Genomic DNA, 22,500 nt, shown 5'->3' with positions numbered 1-22,500 from the left:
CAGTAGATTTACTGACAGAATTATTGAACTGCTCTGATTTTAACAAAAAAAAAATATTAAAGCACCTCACATTGACTCAGAAAATTGGAGCCTTAAGACTTCAGAGTCATATGTATTTTCTGGACTCAAAACACTGAAATATTCTGCTTGAACAATCAGTCTCAGCCTCTCCATAGAGTGATATGGTTCCCTTTAAATAAAGGCTGGTAGATTTAAATGTACCTTCCTTTCGCTTCAAACAGAAGACATGGAGTACAATAATGGCCTTTTAAGGGAGACATTCATCCTTTTCCAAAAAGATGACACAAAGTACAGTTCGATAAAATGTTTGGTGTGTTCGAACATTTGTAAAAACCTAGAGTTGATAGGGGTTTGGATTTACACGTTTCTAGGACCATGGTTTCTTGGCTAGATATACGTAGTTCTCCACAGTAAACATTTATCTCTTCTTGTCGGTGTTAAGACTCAGAGCGATGCAGTAGAACTGTTTAAAGGGGAAACTGTGTATCAAACTGAAGGTTGCGACTACCTCCTAAACTTTTCTGACACTGCTTGTTAGAAGATAAGTTGTCTGCACTTTGATGTGCAATGGTTCTTAAAGTTTAGTACTTGCAGACTACTCTGTTTGCAGCTTCTATCTAGTAAACCAATTTCTGAAAAACATAGTTAACTTAAGAGTTTAGGACATTCTCTCAATTGACTTTTGTGTAAAGTCTGTGCCTAAACAGTCAAGCTCCATGGTGACGCTTGGTCACTTGCGAATATCAATTTAGTGCGGACATCCCATCAAGTATTTGTCCACACTCTGTTTCTCTGCTTTTACTGACACACAATAGCTGCTGTAACAGTGATTTGCCTGTTCTAATAACCCAAAGTGGAAAACCATAACTCAACTTGTTACTCTTTTGAAATCCACATCTTATACCACATTTCTATAATAATGTACACTTCCTGGAAACCTCAAAGCAAGGGTCCCTACATTTCTGCATCCAGCTTTGAGGAAATTGAATCAGCAGGATTAACCTAATTTAAGGACCTCTCAAGGTTCAAATAGAGCGATACTATCCCCTGTAGCACGCCATCCGTGCATTTAATTCCACAACATACAGTAATTGGGTTAGCATCCAGAACGGCAGCCGCTAATATCTCCAGTTTAAAACATTTGCAAGGCTTTTCAAACACCCATTACTGTGTCATCAAAACTTCAGCTATGAAAGCAACTGTTTGAAAAGTTCACTGTATTCCCCAGAAGCAAATACAGTAATAGTTAATTTAACTGAGTTTTTCAATCCAAAGACAAATAATATGAAACAATGACAATAAGATGAAATAATAAAATATAACAGTCATATTACATCAATTTTACATTTAAGCTATTTATTCAGTTATTTTATTTAGTGATTTTCAACACATCACTGAGAGCATTGTGCTTGGAACACAGTAAATTGAACAAAAAGGAAGTGTAAAGATGTGAGCAAGGAACCTTTGATACTCGATTCAAGGCTACAGAATAATGAAATGTATACTTCACATGCCTTCAAAGACAGGCATTTTTGTAAGCTGTTAATTAACATGTATGTCTTGTTTTGATTGTGTTATTGTTTCATTTTTTTTGTTTATAAATATCTGTCTAACGTTTTAAATCTGCAATTTTGGGAATGGGTTCATAAGTAACATTTCACTGTAGAGTCTACACCTGTTGTATTCAGCACATGTGACCAATAACATTTTGTTTGATTTAAATAAAGTAGGGGGACAGCAGATGAGAATTTTTAGAGCGAATCAGCTATGTTATCTACATAGATGTGGATGTACAGCACCCACTTGAGGTAGACAGTGCCCATATAACCACATATCCAGGACCAGATTAGACAACTCCAAATCCTAACCTTCTCTATAAGGAACTATTAGTAGAACCCAAATATTTGATCTTGGATCAGTCTTTAGCCTCAACTTCTACCCACTCCACAGCACAATCAGTAGCGTGCAGACACACAACACAGCAATTGCTAGCTTAGATGTTCACTTACCCACTGTGCAGTTGGTGGTGAAGCCCGGTTCGATGGTAGTGGTGAAACCCGGGTCGATGGTGGCGGTGGCGTCCTGCTCGATCGGCCGGTCATAACTGGCCTGGATCCTGAAGGGCGTGGTTCCACGGGATCCCAGGGTGAGGTGGACCACCGCCCAGCTGCCGAGGAGAGAGATGAGCATCAAGATCAGGGCCACTAGTAGACACCCCAGGCGACAGGACCCCCCGTGCCTACTGTTGGGGTAGGGGGTCAGAGCAGGGGTCCCCTCTTCCTCCAGCTGAGTTTCCCCCTCCATAGTGGTCTCGGGAGAGGGGGCAGACTGGGTTCCCGAAGAGCCTGTGGGGTTCGAGTCCCCCTCCTCCTCCCCTTGCAATTTTGGAGGGTCCCCCTCTTCCTTAGCCTGGTGGTGCATGCCCCTTTTCAGTTCCCACTTGGGTGGACAAGCTTTTGGTGGAGACTCTTTCTAAAGCTGACAGGTGGCGTGCGTAGATGACACCCTGCACCTCACTGCGAGAGGTGGCTGAAATGGAGTGTGCAGGTGTGTGTGTGTCAGAGTCAGAATGGATGTGTGCACACTTCACACACCACTGCTAGCCCCTGTGTGCAAGTTAGGGGCAGAGGAGATCCTGAAGCGAATGCTCTCCCCAGCCAGCCACCGCCTGCCTTTGTGTAGTTCAACGTGGTCCATAATTTTATTAAGCAAATTGCGGCTTATTTCAATTTGGCTCCGGGCTACTGACCAATGATTTATCCCTCCCTCTTTCTCTCTTTCTCTCTCTCTCTCTCTCCTTCCTCCCCTCTCTCTGTCCAATCATCCACCATAACCATGTGTGTTTCCTGTCATATTTACCTATGACACATGTGGCCTCTCCCCTCTCTATTGGATCAACATGAGGAAGTACAGTAGCTGTGGATGTGGCTACTCAGTAAACACTCAATTACAAATGCGCACATTCACGCACAACACACACACACACACAGACACACACACTTACTGTAGGTACTTAAATTGACGTATATGGTTAACTCTTGTTTCCCATGCATTGTACATCATTTAACCTTTTAGTGACATCACTGTTGTTTAATGTTTAAATCATTAGTTAATCAATTGAAATCTTAATGTTTTAATAACGTAATAAAAAAATTATCTTAACATTGATTGTCTTTTGACAGAATGATTGTCAATTCTTAATTTAATTTAGTGTACAGTTCCAGTCAGAGGTTGACACACCTATTAATTCCAGGTTTTTCTTAATTTTTTACTATTTTCTACATTGTAGAATAATAGTGAAGACAACAAAACGATGAAATAACACATATGGAATCATTTAGAAACCAAAAAGTATTATTTTGTATTTGAGATTCATAAAAGTAGCCACCCTTTGCTTTGATGACAGCTTTGCACACTCTTGGCATTCTCTCAACCAGCTTCATGAGCTACCTCTGCTGCAGAGAATAAGTTCATTAGAGTTACCAGCCTCAGAAATTGCAGCCCAAATAAAAGTAAAATATACATCTTAACCTCAACTGTTCAGAGGAGAGTGCGTGAATCAGGCCTTCATGTTTGAATTGCTGCAAAGAAACCATTACTAAAGTACACCAATAAGAAGAGACTTGCTTGGGGCAAGAAACATGATCAATGGACAATAGACAGGTGGACATTTGTCCTTTGATCTGATGAGTCCAATTTTTACATTTTTGGTTCCAACAGCCTTGTCTTTGTGAGACGCAGAGTAGGTGAACGGATGATCTCTGCATGTGTGGATCCCACCATGAAGCATGGAGGAGGAGGTGCAATGGTGTGGGGGTACTTTGATGGTGACATTGTTGGTGATTTATTTAGAATTCAAGGCACACTTAACCAGCATGGCTACCACAGCATTCCGTAGTGGTACACCATTCCATCTGGTTTGCGCTTAGGGACTATCATTTGTTTTTCAACAGGAAAATGACCCAACACACCTCCAGGCTGTGTAAGGGCTATTTTACCTAGAAGGAGAGTGATTATAATTGTTTTTTTGTTTTTTTTTGGAGTGCTGCATCAAATGACCTGGCCTCCACAATAACCCGACCTCAACCCAATTGTTATGAGTTGGATTGCAGAGTAAAGAAAAAGCAGCCAACAAGTGCTCAGCATATGTGGGAGCTCCTTTAAGACTATTGGAAAAACATTCCAGGTGAAGCTGGTTGAGAGAATGGCAAGAGATTGCAAAGCTGTCATCAAGGCAAAGGGTGGCTACTTTGAAGAGTCTAAAATATAAAATATATTTAGATTTGTTTAACACCTTTTTGGCTACTACATGATTCCATTTGTGTTATTTCATAGTGTTGATGTGTCTTAACTATTATTCTACAATGTAGAAAATAGTAAAAATAAAGAAAAACCTTGAACGAGTAGGTGTGTCCAAAATGTTTACTGGTACCCTATGTGTGAACTGCTTCGACTGGGAAGCATGCAACAGGCTTTACCAGGCAAAATGTGGGCTGCTTGTCCAATCAGCATCCAGGATCCAAACAACCCGTTTTATAAATCTCATTTAGACTCTTAAAGGTTACGTCCCAATGGCACCCTATTCCTACATAGCACACTTCATTTTACCAGAGCCCTATGTGCCCTGGTAGAAAGTAGTGCACTATATAGGGAATAGGGTGCAATTTGGAACAGAGTCTCAGAAGGGAGTGTAATGATAACGACCTGTCACTGAGCTTTAGACAAATGGACCTTTTCGGCTTTGTGTATAGTCCTGCGTTTCTCAAAGCCCATCCATAGACCACAATTTACCCTCATTGTGCGGAAACAAAAATAGACGAAAGACTCAGTTAGCTAGACTACTGCCCGTTTCCAATTAATCTAATACATTTCATCATGCCATTCATAATTTAGTTATTTTTAGAGAGGGTTTATTTTGGATAATGCGCTCTCGCTCTGTTTGTGTTCATTTGGTGTGTTGGGGTTGTTAATAAGGTCGTAATCGGATTGGCCATGTTTGTTTGTCATTAGCTTTTTATCCATACACATTAGTTTACGGTGTATACATCCAATGTCATTGACTGTAATGTGCTAGCAAGATGAACTCTTGCCCACCATCCTTTGTCTATGGTAATAACAGTATAGTATATGGCTGGTACAGTAGGTTATAGTAGATAAGGTAAATATTAAGGTCAATGTGAATGCAGCACATCATTGAACATTAATATGGAAATATTTGTATGTCTGGAAGCTTTAAATAGATGTGGCGTGCTGTTGGCCACTGTCTTGAAACTGTACACACACACACACACACACACACACACACACACACACACACACACACACTGCTGTCTCAGCTGACAGCACTGCAGCACTGGCATCACAGTGACGTCCCCACAGACTTGTCCTACCTTGAAGAGACATGTTTCATTCAGAGGCCATCATGAAGTCAACAGGACATAATAATAGACCTGTCACTCCAGGCAGCCTTGTTTTGAGTGTGTGTGTGTGTGTGTGTGTGTGTGTGTGTGTGTGTGTGTGTGTGTGTGTGTGTGTGTGTGTGTGTGTGTGTGTGAGAGAGAGAGAGAGAGAGAGAGAGAGAGATTGTGTGTTTTGCAGGACTATCAGGGTCACAGTTTAATGGACTCTTCCCCCTGTGCGAAATGTATTTATTCTTCTCAGGACTTGATTGCCACAGCATGATTTACATGCAAACTGCTCCGACGTGCAAAACAATCATTCTCCATTCCCATTTTATCAGTAGATTATGAAAATAATGTACAGTCCTAGCACAACAATCCAAACAACATAAATTGACAGGGAAATAAATCGGAACCAAAATATTTCCGTGTCAGGTAAAATAACATTTCCCCCCCCCCAGGTAATCCTTCTAAAATGTTCCTGTGTTTATTTTAAAAACACTGTGATACTGAGGTTACCTTGTATCATATGGTAGCTGTGACATCATGAAAAAAATAGTTGTGTCATTTAGTTCGACTGCACGACCAGGCTCCAAAGAAACAGCCACGAACTGTCCTGTATCACTGCCCGTACGAACCGCCACTCTACCCGACTAGGCTCCAAAGAAACAGCCACAAACTGTCCTGTATCACTGCCCGTACGAACTGCCGATCTACCCGACTAGGCTCCAAAGAAACAGCCACGAACTGTCCTGTATCACTGCCGTACGAACCGCCACTCTACCCACTGCTGTCAGACTGTATAATAACTCAAATGTGTTTCCCCCCCAAAAACAATGTTTAACAATCACTATTTAACATTTCAGGTTCCATCGTGAAAAATGTCCTGTAATGTTTTAAGTGTCCTGTATTCTATTTTAGGAAATGTATTATTATATTTTAAGTTACTTTTTTCTTTTGCTATTCTCCACACAATTTCATTATGATGTATATTCTGCCATTTTATCTGTGAGCAAGAATCAATCACCTCAAACTACTTCAACTTGTAAGCATAAAGTATTGCCAATGGCAGTCTTCATGCAACACTGAATGTATCATCAATCAATCAAATGTGAATTGTACTGTAAACTGTACAGCGGTTTACATTATACAGTATAGAAATTATTATAATGCAAACGTTATAGTCTGGCAGAATCAAGCTAAATCCACACAAAAGTCCATGACAGCAACACTATAATTGGTTAAAGCACAACCTTTCTAGGTTCAAGTCCCAGTAACTCAAAGGGGTTAACTACCGAGTAGAGTCCCAGTATGTATCTATAGCAACAGGGGAGGATTATAGCCTAGTATGGAGACATGGCTTAATATTATAATGGAATTTCCCCTCAGACACACATACAGCCAAGCAGACTTTGATCATGCAGGGACTGTGGATGGTTAACATCACATTGGCTTTTTATATCCCTGAGATGAAATCGATTGAAATCGAGGTGGCTGGAAGAGGTTTGGAGGTAGAGGTAGAGGTGGTTTGGAGATTGCAGGATCAGGGTATCTATTAAAGCCACATTGATTTTGACTGTCCAATAGTATACTGCCGCGCAGAGAAAACCGTTGATAAGATCGACCGCTTTGACTAGCCAGACTGTGTGACTGCTACTTCCTCAAAATTAAATTGGAAACATTTGAATGTTATCTGTCGAGGGGGCTGGGAACCTGCTGCGCCACTCCTTCATGTGATTGGGAGAGAAACGGTGAGGGGCATGCGGTGGTTGGGTTTGCTCTGTGTGGTCAAAGGGAAACCAATAGAAAATGCAAAATCTGACATGCTCAACTCAAAGTTCTGCAAATAACTCAATCTTCCATTCAAAGTTTCATTCAGGTGAAAGGTGAGTACAACTGTTTTGACTGTTTGTTGTTGTCGTGACATCAAGCAGCATCTAAAATCACATCTCTCATTGAACTATTGACCTTTATTTTCCCAGAATTCATGAAAATAACATAGTTTACTGACCACTATGAAGCTTAACTCAAAGTCAGCAAAGTTGTTCACAGCTGAGTCACAAAAGCGACTTGTCCCGCCTTTCTATGCTAAGCAAATTAGCTAGTGTGAGAAAGCAACAGTCAAAGCGAACCCTCAGCTATTTCATTGTATACAATTTTCACAGAGGATGAAATGGAAGCGAAACAAACAAACAAACCGGGAAGGAAAAAAGTCGGTGAGGGATTTGTGTTGGGGTGGCAATTTCACATGCCCTAGAAACACCAACAGAAACACAGCAAGCAATGAGACAGGCAGCAACACACAGTCAATGCCCCTCTCTCAATTCTCCCGAACTGATTCAGGCCGTGTGAGGCAGCCAAAATGAAAGAGAGGCTCAAAATGAAAGAGAGAAAGATTGAGGAGAGAGAGAGGAATATGAAGAGAGCGATAGTAAGAGAGACAGAGAGAAGGACGGAGAGAGATTTGTAGGCTCTGAAAGCCCTAAACTTCCATTGAGCTCCAAGTCGACCCCCATGTCACAACTGACAAAAACCTTTCAAGACCAAGCCATGTTGTCTCTTTGAGTTCCATCTCATGGTCAGGGAACCACGCGGCTTCAATATGATACACTGTTCACACTACTGAGTAGTCAAATGCAGCAGTATTGTGCTGGCCTGGTTACACATCCACCAGAAAGGTATTGTACAGGCATTGTCCTTTCCAGCAAAGTTCCAGCAACTATGGTGGGTGTAGAGAAGAAGCAAGAACATTCATAAAAAAATATATACTGTATATCTGAGCCAGAACAGAATGGTTCAGGTCGGCACGCTATTGTGAAAAGGGTATGAGTCAATAGCTAGTTCCTCCTAGACCTCCCCATACAGATACACAGTCCATCCCTAATCTTAGGCCTAAAAGACACAGGAAAAAATTGAAACAGCACTGACTGTCAATATGCCAGGCTAAGTGGTCAAATTGAGTGACATTGACATAAATTAATCGTGTTTAAGGAATCCAAATGTGGACTAAATAAGAAGACAAGTGTGGGGACGATATGAATGACGAAAACACAACTGACAGTAACTGTCATCCCACGTGGGTGGTGTGTGTGCGTGTGTGTCACCCACAAGAAGACAGGTGAAGTCACAGTAGCTGGTGGTGTGTGTGTGGTTACTTAAGTGAATAAATAATTCGGGTCCTTGTGAGTCGGCGCTCCCCAGGCCAGCTGCTGAATGTTAAGGAAGTGAGAACTGACAGGATGCTAGCTGTGGCTGTCATCGTGCTTCTGCCGCCCGTATCTTGTGTCTGCGGGGCTAATCTTGGAAGCGTTATAGTGGCAGGGCTAATCACATTAGACCTGTAATTGGTTTGCAATGCGACATGCATCTGGGCCCATATGCTAAATGCTACCTATATAGTGCTCTGGGAAGTTGGAAAGGGCTCAGAGGGTAGAGAGGATTGGCTGTTTTTCAGACTTGTTTCAGCTGGTATTTGCAAAGGAAATGGTACTTTCCCTTAAGTAATTCAACCAAATTGATAACTACCGGTTCTGTGTTGGTGAGACTTCATTTCAGGCATGTTTCAACTGGTTTTTAATTAGTATTTACTAGGAAAATGTGTGGTAAGAAGGATTATTTCTGGTGCTTACCCTGAACTGAAGTAATTCGACCGAAGTGGTAACTACTGTACCTGGTACTAACTGGTAGGAAATGCATGTTTCAATGAATCCCAAGTGGTTAGAGCGTTGGACAAGTACCCGAAAGGTTGCAAGTTCGAATCCCTGAGCTGACAAGGTACAAATCTGTCGTTCTACCCCTGAACAGGCAGTTAACCCACTGTTCCTAGGCCGTCATTGAAAATAAGAATTTGTTCTTAACTGACTTGCCATGTTAAATAAATAAAATACAACAGGTGTATACTTTACTGTGAAACGCTTACTTACATGCCCTTTCCCAACAATGCAGAGTAAAAAAGTACAAACAATTTGCAAAGAAATGGGAACACAATAAAATAACAATAATGAGACTACAGTTGAAGTAGGACGTTTACATACACCTTAGCCAAATACATTTAAACTCAGTTTTTCACAATTCCTGACATTTAATACTAGTAAAAATTCTCTGTCTTAGGTAAGTTAGGATCACCGCTTTATTTTAAGAATGTGAAATGTCAGAATAATAGTAGAGAGAATGATTTATTTCAGATTTTATTTATTTCATGACATTCCCAGTGGGTCAGAAGTTTACATACACTCAATTAGTATTTGGTAGCATTGCATTAAATTGTTTAACTTGGGACAAACGTTTTGGGTAGACTTCCACAATAAGTGGAAGCTCCTGACAGAAGTGGTGCAACTGATTCAGGTTTGTAGGCCTCCTTGCTCGCACATGCTTTCACGCTTTTTCAGTTCGGCTTTGTGATGGCCACTTCACTACCCTGAATGTGTTGTTATTAAGCCATTTTGCCACAACTTTTGAAGTATGCTTAGGGTCATTGTCCATTTGGAAGACCCATTTGCGACCAAGCTTTAATTTTCTGACTGATGTCTTGAGATGTTGCTTCAATATATCGACAACATTTTCATGGTGCCATCTATTTTGTGAAGTGCATCACTCCCTCCTGCAGCAAAACACCCCCACAACATAATGCTGCCACCCCCGTGCTTCACGGTTGGGATGGTGTTCTTTGGCTTGCAAGCCCTTTTTCCTCCAAACATAATAATGGTCATTATGGCCGAACAGTTCTATTTTTGTTTCATCAGACCAGAGGACATTTCTCCCAAAAGTACGATCTTTGTCCCCATGTGCAATTGCAAACCGTAGTCTGGCTTTTTTATGGTGGTTTTGGAGCAGTGGCTTCTTCCTTGCTGAGTGGCCTTTCAGGTTAAGTCGATATAGGACCGAACATTCACTAAAACGATGTGCACAACCACCACATAACATTCCCTAAAAGTTCTCATTAGGTTTGCAGGTAATGTATTAACACATTCTGCACCAGTAATATTTCGTAGCAAACCAAAATTGTTTCTTTAAAAGTTCCCAATACATTCATTAGGTTGCGGCAAATGTTGTCATAACACAACATCTGTCCATTCGTGCTGATGATATAATGTTAATATAAAACATCCACCATTCTTATTGGACATGTCCTCTCACCTAACATCCCATGCTGTTGAGATACTCTACATAAGTTAAAATTGTGAGAATCAAATTCGAGCCTGGCGAGAGGGTTACATAGACACACAGAATTTGAATGTAATTCAGAGGGCATTTAATCATACAAACACTTATGCTACACTTCATATGTTGACAATCGACACCAGGCAAGGCCTTTAATCCTCTGCGACACCAGGGAAAGTCTCTTACATCTTCTTTTTTAAGTATATAGACATAACAGTACGGTCAATTCTATGCTTGTAGGGGGTGCGTACTGGCGGCAGAGAAGTCAGGCGCAGGAGAGCAAAAACGGAGCAGTTTAATAAACAAAACCACCGTAAACGGAAAAATAAAATCAATGGGTTAAGAAAACCCAGATCACACCAGCATAATGTGCACAAGCACTACAATAAAAAAATACCGGACAAGGACATGCGGGGGAACAGAGGGTTAAATACACAACATGTAATGATGGAATTGAAACCAGGTGTGTGGGAAGACAAGACAAAAGAAAATTGGAAAATGAAAGGTGCATCGGCGATGGCTAGAAGACCGGTGACGTCGACCGCCGAACGCCGCCTGGACAAGGAGAGGGACCGACTTCGGCCCCCCCCCTTGACGCACGGCTCCAGCAGGGCGCCGACACCGGCCTCGGGGACGAAAAGGAGGGCGAGGCGCAGTTTCCTGTGCAACCTACCTTAAACATTGTATGAATGTCATCATAATTGTGCATATTTTGTGTTTTGGGAACCTATCTCTTGTAATGTACCGACCTTGTTCCCACAACCTAATTAAAAGTTTTGGGAACGTTTAAATAAACCTTTCAAAGGAATGTTTTGTGCACCCTAATACAAACATTATCTGATTTGGGATAAGCAGCCTCTGGTAAGACAAGAAGCGGGGAACTATGCATATTTGTAAACAACAGCTGGTGCACAATTTCTAAGGAAGCCTCAAGGTTTTGCTCGCCTAATGTAGAGTATCTCATGATAAGCAGTAGACCATACTATCTACCTAGAGTGTTTTCATCTGTCTTTCTCGCAGCTGTCTACATACCACCACAGACCGATGCTGGCACTAAAACTGCACTCAATGAGCTGTATACGGTCATAAGCAAACAGAAAAACGCTCACCCAGAGGCGGCGCTACTCTTAGAGCTACCCCACAACTTTTTGCAATTTCCGCCTGAAGACATACCCAAATCTAACAGCCTGTAGCTGGAATGGCAACTGCTCGGCCTCCAACCGCAAGGCACTACAGAGGGTAGTGCGTACCGCCCAGTACATCACTGGGGCCAAGCGTCATGCCATCCAGGACCTCTATACCAGGCGGTGTCAGGGGAAGGCCCTAAAAGTACAATGTTCTCACCAGCCTGTTCCCACAACCTAATGAAACATTGTGGGAACTTTTAAAGAAAAGATGGAATGTGTTTTGGGAACGTTCTTGTAACATCAGGTGAATGATTTTTACACACAAAAATAAACATTGTAGAATCATCTGCACAACTGGACAGTTTTAGTGTTTTAGGAAAATATATTTTGTGACATCCCCACAATGTTCCCACCAGACTGTTCCCACAACCTAATGAAACATTCTGGGAACCTTTAAAGAAAAGATTAAATGTGTTCTAGGAACATTCATGCAACATCAGGTGAAGTAGTTCTACAAACATGTAATTATCAGCACGACTGGACATTTATTGTGTAATCAGAACATTTACCACAACTCAAGAACTTTCACAGAACCAAATTAGTTTCTCTCCCTCCCTCTCTCTCTGCTGGGAGTGTTTGGTGCATGCTGGGAATTGTGTGAGTGAGTGCAAGTATTGTGTAGAGTTAGATATTTTGGTTTTTCTTTGAAACAGGTTATGTCGTTTCGGCGACAGGTGTTTATGTTTTTGGACTCACCGGAGCAGACTTTGGAGTTATCATTTAAAGTCAAGTATGACAACAGACTGTATATGGCTTATGCTAGTATGCTAGTACAGGTAGTCAACGGTGTTTTGAGTGTGGGGGTGTTGACCATAAGCAACATGCTTGCCCGAAAAGGGAGAAGACAGAGGGAGGGGCGCAGGTGGTCCTCATAATGCCTGGGCCCACTGATGTAGGGAGAGGTGGGCCGACAGTGGTAGAGCAGCCACAAGCACCTGTTGCTGACGAACAAGTTGTCCATGTTGAGGGCACGGAGTTACAACTTGTATTAGAGGGAAATGTTATGCAGCAGAAAAATATTGTTGTAGAAGGTCAGGATGGATCTGAAGAGCCATTTCCTCAGACTGGTGAGGAGGTGCCCAGTATGAGTGCTGGGGTACAGGAGGGGGTTCATGTGGAGCTAATCTCCCAGGTAGTGGAGGAGATGCCCACTATGAGAAATGGGGTACAGGAAGGGGTTCAGGTGGGGCTAGTCTCCCAGGTAGTGGAGGAAATGCCTGGTACGAGTGATGGGCTGCAAGTGAGGAGTGTTGAGAGAAGAGTCAAGGGTCTGTGGCCTCAGTTGTGGAGGATCAGGAGAAGGATATGGATATCTCTATTGATAAGATAGCAGCTGGTGACGACTCAATTTACAATCCAGAGGAGGTAAATGGGTTCCTGGATCAGACTTTCGGGAAATCTGTCAAATTGGCAGATTTTTGGGATTTTGATAAGTTTGTGAGGTCAGCTGTGATGTTACAGAAGACGGTGGGGTTAGACCAGTTGAGTGAGAAGAAACGTTTTTAAGAGAAAATTAAAACAATAATGATGATCATGCCTCATAGGGTGTATTTTTCCTCTTTGATTTCTCTGTGGTTTGTTCTGATTTTCCTTTCTCTTTTCTATATGGAGGTACTAAGGGTAGGTTCTCTCAATATTAATGGGGGAAGGGACGTGAATAAGAGGGCTTGGGTATTAGAAGTAATAAAACATAAAAGGCTCAATGTAGTTTTTCTACAGGAGACACATAGTGATGAGGCTAATGAGGTTGACTGGGGTATGTGGTGGGAGGGGGGAGCACATGTTCAGTTATGGTACTAATTTCAGTGCTGGGGTGACAATTTTGTTTTCCTCAGGCTTAGGGGTGACTGTGGTATCTATAACAGAGATTGTCAAGGGACTGGTTTTATTGGTCAAGGTGGATGTTATGTTTATTTTAATTTGTTTATGTTTGTGCTCCTAATGAGGGTACAGAGCATATTGTTGTTTTTGATAAAATAAAGGAAACCTTAAGGCAGTGTGACCAAGAGGGGTGTATGGTTTTAGGGGGGGACTGGAATTGTATAGTAGATTTTGACTGCTGAAGAACCTCTGTCTGGCCTATTAACTGAGTTTGAGCTTTCTGATGTGTGGAGAGTAAGGAATGCAAAAGTTAGGTAGTACACATGGTTAAACGTTATTGAAGGTTGTGTGAATGCAACAAGGTTAGACAGGTTGTATGTATCTCAGCAATACTGTAGTAGGGTTGTAAAGGTGTGATATTACTCATGTGGGTTTCTCTGATCACCATATTGTTACTGTTGATATTCACTTGTCCTGTCCACGAAGGTCATCACCTTACTGGTATTTTAATGTTAATTTGTTACATGATGCCATGTTTTGTGAAAGGTTTTTGTTGTTTTGGGAAAAATGGAGGGTGGGAGGTTGGAAAGGCACAAATACAATTGTTTTGTCAACAGTATACTGCCCTGTCTTGTATTGAAGTTAAAGAGACTATCAGGGCCCTTCAACAGGACATCAAATCTAAAGTTCTGAAGTTGTTCACTCAGAATGACCCTGGACTAGTTATGAACTTACAGGACAAGAGACATGAACTGAGGTCGTTTTTACATGAAAGAGTGAAGGGTGCCTTGATTAGGTCTCGTTTTGCTACCCTCAAGGATATTGATGCTCCTAGGGCTTAAAGAAAACCTAGGACAGTCAACATTGCAACGCAAATGTCTCCCTGATGGGAAGGTGACCACTGATGACAGTGAAATGCGCCAACATGCCTTGGATTTTTTGTTTGCCCTCTATAAGGCGAAGGATTGGGATTCTCTGTGTACTGAACAGTTGCTAAATGGACTTCCTCAATTGGGCCCTGAGCAGAGAGTTGCTTTGGACTCTGACATTACTCTGCAGGAGCTGTCCACAGCAGTTATGCAGCTCTCAACAGGCCGAGCCCCTGGCATCGATGGTTTAACATCTGAGTTTTATAAGCACTTTTGGGGGTCTATTGGGGAGGATTTTTATGAAGTGGTTTGTGGATCTTTTCATGAGTGTTCTCTTCCTGTATCCTGTCAACGTGCAGTGCTTTCATTGTTGCCAAAAAAGGGGGATTTGGCTCTTATAAAAAAATTGCCGACCTGTTTCATTGCTGTGCGCAGAATATACAATTGTATCTAAATGTCTTTCAAACAGGTTGATAGAGTATCTGGGGCTGTTGGTCCACAAGGACCAGTCTTACTGTGTACCTGACCACTCTATAGTTGTTAACTTGTTTCTAATAAGAGATGTTTTAAACATTTGTAAACTGCCTAATGTAAATGTGGGTTTTCTTTCTTTGGATCAGGAGAAGGTCTTTGATCGTGTGGACCACCAGTACATGCTCAAAACAATGAAAGCCTTTGGGTTTGAGGATGTTTTTTGTTCCTGGATGAGTTTACTGTATGCTGGGGCCTCGTGTATGGTGAAGGTGGGGGGTGGTTTGAGTTGCCTCATCCCTGTCAAAAGGAGCATCAGGCAGGGATGCCCAATTTCAGGGTAGTTATATTGTCTGGCAATTGATCCAATGCTTTGTTTTTAAAGAGCGAGGCTTACTGGTTTCTCTGTGCCAGGGGTAATGATAGCACTGTCTGCGTGTGCAGATGACGTGACAGTTTTTATTACAGGGGCCGAGGATGTTAAGGTTCTCTCAAACACTTTAGCTGAGGAGGTCCCCTCATACACCTTTAGAGTCAATTGGGGAAAGAGTGAATCGCTGTGGGCAGGTCAGCTTGAGACGGGGTCCGCTCCACAGTTACCAGGGTGGCTTCAGTGGGGCAGAGATGGGATGAAGACTTTGTTTTTTTTTCTAGGCTCTGATGCATTTCAGAAAAAGAACTGGGAGGGCGTAGTGGAGAAAGTGTGTGCCAGACTGTCAAGGTGGAAATGGGTGCTACCCCAGCTGTCTTATAGGGGAAGGGTACTGGTTGTCTGAGAGAACCAAAAGAGGTTCTCTCTTCCCAACTGTTGATATTTGGGCTAAAGTACAGGTTTAGGTTTAGGGGTGTAATTATTTTGCTTAATTTTGTGTTAGGTGCAGCTAAATTAGCAATATGGAAGACTCGAAAGAAGGGGGTCTGTGGATGTGGTGGGAATGCTGGAGGGAATGTTGGCAGCGAGACTGAGGGTTGAGTTTGCCTATTACGAACTGATTAACAATATTGATCTGTTTATGAGTATATGGGGTATTCAGAGTCTGTTGTGTTTTGTTACTGTGGAAGAGGATTTGGTGCTGTGTTTTTAATTGGTTGTGTTTTTAATTGATTGCGCCTAAAACTTAGCCAGGACAGCCTTTCATAGCCTGACACCTCAGACTAAATTCTTCCGCTGCTCTGTCATTTGCTGCAGACTTTACTCTAAATCTGCCATAATTGAAAGTCGTTTGGGTGGTGCTGTTTGTGGTGAAAACAAAGTCATCAGCAATTGGATCATCTCTAACCATTCACAGTATCAAAGCCAATTACGTACTTGGAAAGCAACGCTTCACCCATGACAGTTCTGGCTCTGGCCCAACCCATCGGTTTCTGGGACCCATCATGACGGCCTCAATTTTTTTTTCATTTTGTAAAGGGTCATGGAGCATGGTCAGATCCCGACTCCTTGTGGAAAACCATTATACCAAAAGGCTAAAAGGTGTTGGTTTTGTACTAAGGTTGTTTAATATTTTTTACAAGGGGCTCACATTTAATTACATTTTATGCACTCAATCACCTCACTTTTCAAAAAAGGAAATCCATTAAACAGTAAATCAACTTTGTATGGCCTTACTTCAGAAGAGGAGAACCTACATATGATGGATTTACAGTTGGGTACTGGGGTCTTTTGGTAGTCTTACAGGGAGTGTAGTTTGTTGCCATTTGATAGTAATATCAAAGAACATGCAGTGCTTCTGTACTTGCTATGCTTGAAAAGGCATGAATTCTTTGTTAGATGCACTCTAGTGAAGTATGCTTATGGGGGATGTGTTGCTGTATATATTCAGAGCCGTATCCCTGTAATGCTAAAGAGAAGATCTTATGTCAAGTGTTATTGAAGTTTTGTGGTTGCAGGTTCACTTGGCACTGTCACCCCCAGATCTGTTTCACCTGTCCTTGTGATTTTCTCCACTGCCTCCAGGTGTCACTTATTATCCCCAGTGTATATATCCCTATGTTTCCAGTCTTTCTGTGACAGTTTGTCTTGTTTGCCAATTCAACCAGCAAGTTTCCTTGTTCCTATTTTTTTGTTCTAGTCCTCCTGGTTTTGACCCTTGCCTGTCTTGACTCCGAACCCCCCTGCTTGACCACTCTGCCCGTTCTGTCTTCAAGCCTGCATATCCCCTTGTACTGTTTGGACTTGGATCTGGTTACTGAACCCCTGTCTGGCCTGACCTTCAGTTGCCCTTCGTCTGGTACTGTTTTGGAGTCGGTTTATGAACTCTCTCCTGTCCCCGACCTACCTTTTGCCTACCCCTTGGATTAATACAAATTGGCTCTCAACCATCTGCTTCCTGTGTCTGCATTTGGGTCTCGCCTTGTGTCCTTATAGTCACATCTAAAGCCTTTTAATTTGGGGTGTTCCTATAGGCCACCAAGTGCTAACAATCAGTATCTAAATAATCTGTGTGAAATGCTTTATAGTGTATGTGATGTAAACAGAGAGATCTACTTTCTTGTGGAACTGAATATTGACTGGTTTTCATCAAGCTGTCCGCTCAAGAGGAGGCTCAAGAGGAGGCTCAAGAGGAGGCTTACTGTAACCAGTGGCTGTAATCTCGTTCAGGTTCTTAATATACCTTCCAGGGTGTTTACAAACACTAAAGGAACAAGATCATCCACATGTATCGATCACATTTTTACTAATGCTGTAGAACTTCATTCTAAAGCTGTATCCGTACCCATTGGATGACGTGATCACAATATAGTGGCTATATCCAGGAATGCCAAAGTTACAACAGCTGGGCCTAAAATACTGGATAAGAGATCATACAAAATATTTTGCTGTGACTTATGTGGATGATGTTAAAAATATTTGTTTATATTGTGATTAATGAGGAGCATCCAGACACTGTACTTGATGAATTTATGAAATTGCTTCTTATCATTTTTGACAAACATGAAACTGACTGTTATAACTGTTAAGGCTCCATGGATTGATGAGGAACTGAAAAACTGTATGGTTGAAAGAGATGGGGAAAAAGGAGTGGCTAATAAGTATGGCGGCACATCTGAGTGGCTTACTTACTGCAAATTGAGAAATGATGTGACTAAACTCAACAAAAAGAAGAAGGAGCCAAGATCAATGATATTAATAATATAATTAATATTAAAAAATATTGAGTTGATGTTGCCAATTATTTTTATAATTATTTCATTGGAAAAGTGGGCAAACATTGGCAGGAAATGCCAACAACGAACAGTGAGCAATTGTATATTGCATAAAAAACAAATAATGAATGAAAATCATTGCAAGTTTGAATTTTGTGAAGTTAGTGTGGGAGAGGTGGGGGAAATATATTATCGATCAATAATGACAAACCTTCTGGCATTGACAACTTAGATGGAAAGCTACTGAGGGTAGAAGCTGACTCTATAGCCACTCTGTCACGACTTCCGCCAAAGTCGGCTCCTCTCCTTGTTCGGGCGGCGTATTGGCGGTCGACGTCACCGGCTTTCTAGCCATCGCCGCTCCATTTTTCATGTACCTATTTGTTATGTCTTGTTCCCTGCACACCTGGTTTTCAGTCCCCAATCATTCTACATGTATTTATTCCTCTGTTCTCCATCATGTCTTTGTGTAAGATTGCTTGTGTTACGTGTTTGTTATTGACGCGCCAGACCGGTTAGTTTTTTCCGTGATATTTCACAAAGATGTTTATTGTTAAACATAATTCTTGTGACTGTTTTGCACGTTTTGCACTTTTGCCTCAATAAAGTGTGTGCCTGTTCACAAATCTCTGCTCTCCTGCACCTGACTTCGCTACCAGTAAGCACACACCTGACAGAATCTTATACCAACCATGGAGTCAGGAGGAGCAGGTACCCCTGTCAGAGGAGTCGAGGAACGCGTCCAGGAACACGTAGCAATGCTACATCATCTTGGTGCCATGATGGATTGTGTTGTCCAGACCATGGACCGCTTGGAGAGACAGAAAGTCTCTCCAGCGCCTCGACCAGCGCAACCGGGGTTACCTCTACCCGTCCCGTGCGGAACTAGCTCCAGTGAGATGCGTCTCTCCCTTCCCAGGGAGTATGATGGGACGGCCGCACAGTGCCAGGGGTTCCTTTTTCAACTCGATCTATACCTGGCCACCGTTCACCCTGCTCCCTCAGGAAGGGAGAGAGTATCCGGCCTCGTCTCATGCCTCTCGGGGGGGGCTCTGGAGTGGGCAAACGCCATGTGGGGAGAGGAAGACGCGGTGTTGGACCTCTTCGTCTTTGACCATCCTCCCGAAGGTAGAGCGGCGGGGGAACGACTCTTCCATTTGAGGCAGGGGACAAGGAGTGCACAGGATTTCGTGCTGGAGTTCCGGACCTTGGCCGCCGGAGCAGGATGGGACGACGGGGCCCTCATCGACCACTATCGATGCAGCCTACGTGAGGACGTCCGACGGGAGTTGGCCTGCAGGGATGCCACCATCACCTTTGGCCAACTGGTTGATCTGTCCATGCGGTTGGATAACCTGCTGGTCATCCGTGGACGTCCTGAAGGTGCTCTGTCGGTTCCATCTCCCCGCTCCGGTGCCCATAGAGTTGGGAGGGGCTGCGTGTAAGGAAGCTGGAGGAGGGGCCTTCACGTGCACCATCTGTGGCTGCAGAGGGCACACTGCCGATCGGTGCCGGGTTGGTCCCTCTGGGAGTCGAGGCAGCAGGCAGTGCACTCTGGCGTCACCCCAGGTGAGTATGCACCACTCTCATACAGAGTCCTCTGTTGTCCACCTGTTTGTACCTGTTTGTTTCCCTGAGTTCTCCCCGCATTCCCAGCATAAGGCGCTCGTCGATTCAGGCGCAGCTGGGAATTTTATCGACAGAGAGTTAGCTCTTTGTTTAGGGATCCCCATTATTCCTGTGGCTAGAACTTTCCCTGTTCACACTCTGGATAGTCGACCATTAGGGTCCGGGGTAATCAGAGAAGCCACCATGGAGATGCAGGGGGGTCACAAGGAGAGAATCAGTCTCTTTCTCATTGACTCTCCTGCGTTTTCTGTGGTACTAGGCCTTCCCTGGTTGGCCTGTCATAACGTCACCATTTCCTGACAACAGAGGGCTTTTACGGGGTGGTTGCGAGAGTGCTCGGGGAGGTGTGTAGGGGTTTACGTTGGTGCTACCAGGGTGGAAAGTCCAGACCAGGTCTCCACCGTGCGCATTCCCCCAGAATATGCCAATTTGTCTCTCGCCTTCTGTAAAAATAAAAGGTGACTCAATTACCACCCCATTCACGGGGGAATTGTGGGATAAATCTCCTGGTAGACGCTGCACTTCCCAGGACGTGTATCGCCTGTTTCAAGCGGAGACAGTGGCTATGGAGACATATGCCGTACGGGTTGATGAATGCTTCATCAGTCTTCGTAGATGAGATTTCCAGGGACCTGCACGGGCAGGGTGTAGTGGTGTATATCGATGACATTCTGATATAAGCGCTGAGCATGTGTCCTTGGTGCGCAAGGTACTTGGACGACTGTTGGAGCATGACCTGTACTTCAAGGCTGAGAAATGCCTGTTTCAGCAGGCCGTCTCCTTCCTAGGGTATCGCATTTTCACATCAGGGGTGGAGATGGAGAGTGAACGCTTAGCAGCCGTGCGTAAAGGAGGTGCAGTGAATATTAAGGTTTGCCAATTACTACCGGAGATTTATCCTGGGTTTTGGCCAGGTGGCTGCTCCCATTACCTCACTGCTGAAGGAGGGTGATGTACATCTGCTGTGGTCGGTAGAGGCGGACAGGGCTTTTTGGCACCTAAGAGCTCTGTTTACCTCGGCTCCCGTGCTGGCCCACCCGGATCCCTCTTTGGCATTCATAGTGGAGGTGGACGAGTCCGAGAATGGGATCGGAGCCGTGCTCTCTCAGCACTCGGGCATGCCACCGAAGCTCCGTCCCTGTGCTATCTTCTCGAAGAAGCTCAGCCCTGCAGTGCGGAACTATGATGTGGGGGAACCAGGGCTGTTGGCTGTGGTTAAGGGTTTGAAGGCTTGGAGACATTGGCTTGAGGGGGCTAAACACCCTTTCCTCATCTACACTGCCAACCACAACCTGGAGTATATCCGGGCAGCTAGGAGACTGAATCCTCGTCATGCAAGCTGGGCCATGTTTTTTACCCGTTTTGTGTTTACCCTGTCCTACAGACCAGGTTCCCAGAATGTGAAGGCAGACGCACTGTCCCGGCTGTATGGCACAGAGGAGCGGCACATGGGTAAGACTCCCATTCTCCCGGCCCCCTGCCTGGTAGCGCCTGTCATGTGGGAGCTGGACGCGGACATTGAGCAGGCGTTGCATACAGAGCCTGCTCCACTCCGGTGTCCCGTCGGGCGTCAGTACGTTCCGTCTGCTGTCCGTGACCAGCTGATCTATTGGGCCCACACATCACCCTCCTCTGGTCATCCGAGGATCGGTCGGATGGTGCGCTGTCTGTCTGGGAAGTACTGGTGGCCCACCTTGGCTCGGGACGTGAGGGTTTATGTTTCCTCCTTCTCGGTGTGCACCCAGTGTAAGGCTCCTAGACACCTGCCCAGAGGTAAGCTACACCCCTTACCGGTTCCACAACGGCCTTGGTCACAACTGTCAGTGGATTTTCTAACCGATCTTCCTCCCTCACAGTTTTGTGTTTGTGTTACGTGTTTGTTATTGACGCGCCAGACTGGTTTGTTTTTTCCGTGGTATTTCATGAAGATGTTTATTGTTAAACATAATTCTTGGGACTGTTTTCCGTGTTTTGCACTTTTGCCTCAATAAAGCCTGTTCACAAATATCTGCTCTCATGCACCTGACTTTACTACCAGTACGCACACACCTGACACAATCTGGCATATTTTTAATCTGAGCATAGAGGAAAGTCTTTGTCCTCAGGCCTGGAGGGAAGCCAAAGTAATTCCGCTAGTGGTAAAGCAGCCTTTACTGGTTCTAACAGCAGAAATATAAGCTTGCTGTCAGCTCTTAGCAAACTGTTGGAAAAAATTGTGTTTGACCAAATACAAAGCTATTTCTCTGTAAACAAATTAACAATAGACTTTCAGCATGCTTATAGAGAAGGGCACTCAACATGTACTGCACTGACACAAATTACTGATGATTGGTTGAAGGAAATCGATAATAAGAAGATTGTGGGAGCTGTACTGTTAGATTTCAGAGCAGCTTTTGATATTATTGACCATTACCTGTTGTTGAAAAAATTTATGTGCTATGGCTTTTCAACCTCTAACGAAATCTGGATTCAGAGCTATCTATCTAACAGAACTCAATGGGTTTTCTTTAATGGAAGCTTCTCTAATGTCAAGCATATAAAGTGTGGTGTTACGCAGGGCAGCTCTCTAGGTTCATCCATATACGCATCAGCAAGCACAGCTAATGAACTCACTGAAACCCTTAACAAAGAGTTGCAGTCTGTTTTGTAATGGGTGGCCAGCAATAAACTGGTCCTGAACATCTCTAAAACTTTGAGCATTGTATTTGGTAAAAATCATTCCTTAAGTGCTAGACCTCAGCTGAATCTGGTAATGAATGGTGTGGCTGTTGAACAAGTTGAGGAGACTAAATTACT

General features: G+C 43.4%; 1 protein-coding gene across 1 annotated transcript in view; it reads right to left on the bottom strand.

Annotated features, from left to right (window-relative positions):
• LOC139384404 (ALK tyrosine kinase receptor-like) overlaps positions 1-22,500 on the bottom strand; it is a 658,145-nt gene that overhangs the window by 139,972 nt on the left and 495,673 nt on the right. The window contains 1 exon segment of the mRNA XM_071129162.1: positions 2,031-2,188. Coding sequence (XP_070985263.1) covers positions 2,031-2,188 — 158 coding nt within the window.

The sequence above is a fragment of the Oncorhynchus clarkii genome, chromosome 26, assembly GCF_045791955.1.
Source record: "Oncorhynchus clarkii lewisi isolate Uvic-CL-2024 chromosome 26, UVic_Ocla_1.0, whole genome shotgun sequence".
Taxonomy (NCBI): Eukaryota; Metazoa; Chordata; class Actinopteri; order Salmoniformes; family Salmonidae; genus Oncorhynchus; species Oncorhynchus clarkii.
The sequence above is the reverse complement of the archived record's forward strand: the minus strand, read 5'-3'. Positions and strand labels throughout refer to the sequence as shown.